At 36.0% G+C, this 7,439-nt stretch overlaps 1 protein-coding gene across 1 annotated transcript; it reads left to right on the top strand.

Annotated features, from left to right (window-relative positions):
- Positions 1-914: 914 nt before the first annotated feature.
- RPL10L (ribosomal protein L10 like) lies at positions 915-1,702 on the top strand. The gene has a single exon (XM_040477058.1). It carries the CDS (start codon positions 915-917, stop codon positions 1,620-1,622), a length of 708 nt encoding a protein of 235 aa, XP_040332992.1. The 3' UTR covers positions 1,623-1,702.
- The last annotated feature ends 5,737 nt before the right edge of the window (positions 1,703-7,439 follow it).

The raw sequence follows: 7,439 nt of genomic DNA, 5'->3' as shown, positions 1-7,439 counted from the left end.
TTTCATGATGTCCTGGATTTATGAAATAGCACTGAGGAATCATAACAAAACTATGGAAATTTAAATAAAAATTATAGAGTATTTGAAAATTCTCTTCCTTTCATTTTCCTCCTTCCCACATTTTGATCCTGATCATAATACTTTTATAAAATCCCATACCAGAAGGTAAAAAAGTATTACACTCACTCTCAGTAAGATGTAAAAGATTAATAAAGCATAGTTATTCTTCCATATAGTTTCTAGCAGCTGTAATATTTGAAAATGCAAATTGCCTTAAGTTTAAAATTTCAGTTGGTATTTCAATTTTGTGGATACCATTTTGATAATAAGATCATTCCATATGGCCAAATAAAACTGCCCAAGTTTTGTGTTCCTAAGGCAATTATCAAGCAATATATACAATAGCTACCTCTTCTAATGAGAATTACTCGACTCTCATCTCTTTGAACCTTATCAGTTTATGCCAAGAAACCATTTTACCTAGAGAAGGAAACCACATACCCTTTGAGAAATAACAGATAATCTTTAAATGCTGGTGAGAAATAAGAGCTGTAAAATCATTTAGACAAACTAGACAACAAATATATTGTATAGCTGGAGACACCTTTCTTATATAAACTCTAGAAAATGTGTCTTTTATACCTACGACAAAGCCTAGGGCAAAAGATCTATGGCTAAGATGGGCAGCGGGGAAAGAAAAGGGCCTCTAGGCCCAAGTGGCAAACACAATTCATTTCCAGGTAGCCCACAGGAGACTATACCTAACCCTCTGCTCTGCGCATGTGCCAAGTTGTGCCCACAAAGGCGTACACTGTTGCTGTATCTATGGTGGGGACGTCCTGAAAGAGCGTCTTCCTGCTGTCAACGCGCCTCTATGGTTCCATGCGGGAAGATGGACAATATTACGAAGGCGCATGCGCAGGCGTGAGAACGTGTGCTTCCTTCTCTTCAAGGCTCTCCGAGTTCCTGCTGTTGCCATGGGCCGCAGACCAGCTCGATGTTACCGGTACTGCAAAAACAAGCCGTATCCAAAGTCTCGTTTCTGCCGTGGTGTTCCTGATGCCAAGATCCGCATCTTTGACCTGGGTCGGAAGAAGGCAAAAGTGGATGAGTTCCCACTCTGTGGTCACATGGTGTCTGATGAATATGAGCAGCTCTCCTCTGAAGCCCTGGAGGCCGCTCGAATTTGTGCCAACAAGTATATGGTGAAGAGTTGTGGCAAAGACGGCTTTCATATTCGAGTGCGGCTTCATCCCTTCCATGTCATCCGCATCAACAAGATGTTGTCCTGTGCTGGGGCTGACAGGCTCCAGACAGGTATGCGAGGTGCCTTTGGAAAGCCCCAGGGCACAGTGGCCAGAGTCCATATTGGTCAAGTCATCATGTCCATCCGCACCAAACTTCAGAATAAGGAACACGTGATTGAAGCCTTACGCAGGGCCAAGTTCAAGTTCCCTGGCCGCCAGATGATCCATATCTCCAAGAAGTGGGGCTTTACCAAGTTTAATGCTAATGAATTTGAAGACAAAGTGGCTAAGAAGCGTCTCATCCAGGATGGTTGTGGAGTCAAATATGTTCCCAATCGTGGCCCTCTGGACAGGTGGCGAGCTCTGCACTCCTGAGGTCTTTGACAGCACTGATTCCTTTGGCCATGCTGGCCTCACATGCTCACCAATAAATTTTATTTGCTGACAAAAAATAAGTATTTTTTAGTATTTTAAATATTTTTAAATGTTTGTCCAACTTTTAGAATATAGACCATGAGAGAAATAGTTTTATATTAAAGGAGAGTTTTAATAGCAAATGATGCTTTTCCTCAAGTATGAATGAAATAATTTGTATGCAATTTACAGAGAAAGTTACTGCAATTCTAATCCAAACACTTTTAATTTGGGAGAATGTAAGGAAATATGTCAAAAGTTTTGTTTATAGTGACATCATAAGTTATGCTGCTATCCTTACCTGGAATAAAAAAATAGCTAGAAAACATCCAAGATTTGTAGAGAAAAAATTGTTATTGTTTATGGAAAATAAACAATAGGGATGACAATAATGATATTTATTAGTGATATTTCAACTGCAATCTCTTTGAAACTAAAAAAAGCCTATTCTTAAACTTGTTGTTTATGTTTTCCTTATAAATTTCTGCACATGGATTTTAGAATTTCGTATCACCTCCAATTATCAGCATTTGGACAGTTGGTTGTGACTGCAAAAGGTTTCCTCAGACAAGCCTTACATTATTTCACACTCAGGAGACAACAGTCCAATCTTTTCTTCATTACAGAAAGGTCATAGGTTGACAACAGAGTTCACATTGCTTGTATCGAAGTCCCAGTAGAACCACCAGAAAAGAGAAAATGACACCAAATCAACTATCTGTGCTTTAAAAGGACCCTAGAGAGACTTTACAATCTGTAGGTGCTTGCTCTACATTAGAGTTACATTGATCATACAGGTGGTTTTTGTTGTTTGGTTTGTTTTGTTTAATTTTTGAAACTACATAAGCTAAAATTACTGGGTCTGTGTTATATTTTAAAACTCTGGTTCCTTATTTAGTCTTCTGTATCTCAATCTTGCCAACAGTGACCTCACCTTTTTGAAACTAATCACTCGTTTTCAGGGTCAACATACTGAATGAAAGCAACAAAGGGAATACTGAACGGTATTAAGATATGCACTTATTAATGTATTTCCATTTACTTAAAAACTTCCTTTGTCAATTCTAAAATTTTGCATATGGCAATATTTTTTTCAGGGTCCTGCCGTAATATATGTCCTACTTGTATATTTTAAACCAAGGTTGCTGTATTAAGCTATAATATTTTCCATATTATATATAAGTGAGGAAGATAAATAGTAAATAATATGAATATACATACAGTGTTCTTTCACCTAAGAAGCACTTTCCTTGATGTGTTTTACTTGATACTTTAAAATTCCTCAAGGTTTCTAGGAAATAAAGTACTGTGCAGATCTTCTGACTCCTATCCAGTCTCGTTTACTTTTTGCCACAGTCTTTCAAAATGAAAACTTGTATTGAAATGTGAAACACAACACAACGAAACAGTCCCTTAGTTACTTGTTTTTTTTTTTTTAAAGTTTATTTATTTTGAGATAGAGGGAGAGAGAAGAAGCACATGTGTGAAAGTGAGTTAGGGGGAGGGGCAGAAAAAGGAGAATAATTCCAAGGAGGCTCTGCATGGTCTCAGTGCAAAGCCAGATGCGGGGCTTGAACTCAGGAAATGTGAGATCATGACCTCAGCCGAAATCAAGAGTCAGACGCTCAACCAACTGAGCCACCCAGATGCCCCAGTTATTATGTTAATATAACAATGATGCAGCTTTTAAAATATTTTCCAGCTTCATTATTCACCCTTCTCCTTGACCTCAAACTTCTCAAATGTCTTGACCTTCAAACTTGGAACTCTGTACTTACTAAATACAGGGAGGGAGCTAAGGAAAAGCCAATAAACATCTTCAGAGTCTGGTAGCTATGATTATTTATGCATATAGATAGGTAGATAAGAATAAAGTGAAAGATTAAAAATTTTATACTAAAACCTGGTAGGTAGGTGTCATTAAGACTTATTATTTGATTTCTCCTACAGTTTTCTATGATAAGCTATTATATATATTTTATTTCCTTTAATGTTGATAGAAGAACACTTTCACTTTTTTAAGCAACAATGCTATTATGTCTCTAAGTCATGATTTTATTTTTTCAGTATTTTTCTGTTTTCTGGTCATTGTAGTTATTGACAGATTGATAAGAAGACAGTTGAGGTGAAGGATGATTTGATTATATTTTTTGCAGAGCTCATCATTATTTCTAAATTTCTATTCAAAATGTAAATTTTAATTTGGGAACATATTATGTATTCATATATTGATGCACCACTTCAATGAAACAGAACTATCTGCTTTTTTCAAAAAAAAATACAAGTACAGTTAACTAAATTCAAGTAAATGTTGCTCTCTAAAACTCTCATTTGGTTAATGGAGTTTCCAGGTTTTATGGAAAATAGTGACTGTATCAGAAGATGATGAAAACTTCAATTGGACCATGCATCATTACCAACTCAGTTTTGAAAATGACCATTATATAATCTACCATTTCTCCCCCTGCTTCAAAATATCCAGTTCTATGAAGCATACATAGCCTGAAGTCCTTAATTTTTATAAAAATAAACACTAACTGTGGCGTGAATTGGATGTCACTAACACTGGCATTTAATTTCCATTTTAGCAGCTTGCCTATCCTGACAAAATTCGAGTAAGGCTTTCTGATTCTTAGAGTGTCACCATGGACCTAAGGATTAAGTTGGGAGATCATTAAGCCCCAATCACCTCTTGCTTTATATAAATGACATAGGTTTGGGGTATTTCTTAGAGTAGTGACTTTGGTGTTTTCATAAAAATACCTACTTGTTTTTAATAAGGAATGCAGAAAATAATGAGTAAAGTCAAAGTGAATTAAATTACACCATCAATAATAATTCAAAGTGAAGCCATTGTCATGCTTAACAGTGGATAATAAGGGAAGCTCTGACTGGATTTGAATCTCAGTTTCTCCACATACTTGGGCAAATTACTTAGTATCACCATTACTTAATTTTCTCAACTGTAAAATGAAGTTAAGACACTATAGATTATAAGGTTGTTTTAGGATTGAATTAGATAATTCACTGAGAAAGTGAGTAAGATTATGTCTTGCACATATTAAGTATACAAAATTAGTGTCAATTTATAAGTTAATATTCATGTTATCATTACTTCATTTGCTCCTGCATCACTGCTTCTCAGCCTCTGATTTTTGCTGCTTGTAGTGTTATTATTTTTTCATAATTTACAATACCAACACTATTTGGCAACCATTATTCCCTCTAGTTGTCTGAGTTCTTGATTTAATTGGATTCAATATTCTGATTTTAGTTTTTGTTAATTTTTATCTTTAGTTTTATAATTTCCACTTTCATATTCTATTTGGGTGTCTATTCTTGGGCTCCTTTTGAAGAATGTAATTGGGCTCTACCCGTTATCCTTTACTATTTATTACTCACTTATGGAGATTTGCTTTATTTCCTTTTTCTTCCCCACAGATTGTATTTTTTATCTAGCTTACCCACATTTTCCATTCAATATTTCTTTCTTCCTTCTTCCTCCTTCTTCTTTTTCTCATTTTTTTCAAAAGAATGCTTATATGGCTTACCGTGCCATTATTTTCATACTGCTTACGTGTGATAATAGACTGTTCTACCAGACCTCCTATTTAATCTGACAGATTGTTAAGTAAATTTCTCTAGTCACGCTTTCACAAAGCTTTTGTTACTTCTTTCTTCATTTAGTCTTCTTTCTTCATTTAGTCTTCTTTTTGGGTGCCATAGTTTGAAAACTGGCTATTGCTACCTACTTTTCCATGGCTTCAGGGTGAGAAGCTAGGGGAAGGAAGGAACTAGAAGGGTTAGCCAATCATGGATGCTGGACTCTGATTCAACCTCTGAGATCCGATTAAATATTCTGCACCCAAGCTGACTCCTTGAAGTCAGGTGTGTAGACCACCTTTCCCGCTGTGGTGTATTTCTTATACTCGCCCCTGCTGCTGTTCAGTGCTGAACATTGGAAAATGGTGAGCCCAAGTGTGAGCATCTTTGCTGTTGGTTGGGGTTCCACATGTCAATAGATTTTCATATAATTTTCTCTTGTGTATTACTTATAACCTTAGTACATTTCTCTCCATATTAGGGCATTAGTGAGACATTTTTAAATTTCATGTTTCTTTAGAAATGTTTCTAAGAGTTTTGAGACTTTTGAAGAGGTGAATTTCATTAATGGTCATTAAATAATTCACTATTTCTCTTCACTCCTCAAAATATGAAATTATACATAATTATTTAGCTAGAGTTCTTTAATTTAAAAAATACAGCTCTGGGATATTAGATGAGAATACCATCTCCATTTTATGTCATCTTTTCTCCTAAATTTATGATATGCATATGACATGACCTTTTTATCGGTAGCTTTTGACTGTATTTCTTCTCTCCTGCTCTAAGAAGCTGAAACTACTAGTCTAGGATACACTAAAGGAATATACAGGAGATTTGAGTAGGATAGGTGACAATTTTAATAATTATAAGTGAGAAGTTATGGATGAGCCTTATCTATCATTAAGGAAATGCGCTACTAAAAAAAAAAGCAACAGGGTTACAAGGGAGCACAGGAGGTAGTTTTTCTTGGAAGACAAAAATTTTTATGTTCACTTCAATGTTTCTCCCATCAAACCAGGAGAAACCATCTTGATGAAAAATTCCACAAACCATTCTAGTAAATGCCTGAATTACTGAAACTTAAAAGACATTGAAATTGCACCAAAATAACAACATAAAGAATCTTCTATACCACTTTCAAAAAACTTCTTTACCACTTAACTGTGATACATCTACTTTTCTACCCCATATAAGCACCTTAAATATGAACATACTTTAAATTTCCATTACACACACACACACACACACACACACACACACACACACACAATACACATTCTCCAGTTGGTAGGAATTTGATTTATACATACAATGGACCGCTTCAATTTATAACAGTACTCTGCAATTGCATGCCAATTTTTGAGACAAAACTGGATTATTGATAAAATTGTAATTTTCTCAGTTTCATATGTTTTTCAATACATTATAAAATAATTGAAAGTTATCAAAATAAAATAGTCTAGAAAGTACAAGCTTACTTTATCTCAAAGCAAAGTTGAGATTTTGGAAATCTGATTCTTAACTACAGATAATGACATTTTATCTGGCAAATACCACCAGTACTTACTTACTGACTTAGTGAATTTGAGTTATATGGAGCTCTAACTTCAGAAAATCATTTGAAATTACATAACAGGTTTGAAGAGGCTTTTTCCCTAAGACCCAGTATTACTACTTTTATTATTTTTTATTTTTATTTTATTTTTAATTTTTTTCAATGTTTATTTATTTTTGGGACAGAGAGAGACAGAGCATGAACGGGGGAGGGGCAGAGAGAGAGGGAGACACAGAATCGGAAACAGGCTCCAGGCTCCGAGCCATCAGCCCAGAGCCCGACGCGGGGCTCGAACTCACGGACCGCGAGATCGTGACCTGGCTAAAGTCGAACGCTTAACCGACTGCGCCACCCAGGCGCCCCTATTTTTTATTTTTGATGTTTATTCATTTTTGAGAGAGAGCGGGAGTAGGGGGGAGAGAGAGAGAGAGAGAGAGAGAAGGAGACACAGAATCCAATGCAGGCTCTGAGCTGTCAGTGCAGAGCCCCACGCGGGGCTCGAACTCACAAACCATGAGATCATGACCTGAGCCAAAGTCAGATGCCTAATTGACTAAGCCACCCAGGCGCCCCCAGTATTACAACTTTTAGAAATCTATGTTAGAAAACTATGATGA

The sequence above is a fragment of the Herpailurus yagouaroundi genome, unplaced genomic scaffold (genome assembly GCF_014898765.1).
Source record: "Herpailurus yagouaroundi ecotype Mexico unplaced genomic scaffold, PumYag 141, whole genome shotgun sequence".
Taxonomy (NCBI): Eukaryota; Metazoa; Chordata; class Mammalia; order Carnivora; family Felidae; genus Herpailurus; species Herpailurus yagouaroundi.
This window is presented reverse-complemented; position numbering and strand designations above follow the sequence as displayed.

What these genes read in the sequence shown, in the direction of transcription:
- RPL10L (XM_040477058.1), top strand. Translation starts at nt 915, where the DNA reads ATGCGCAGGCGTGAGAACGTGTGCTTCCTTCTCTTCAAGGCTCTCCGA.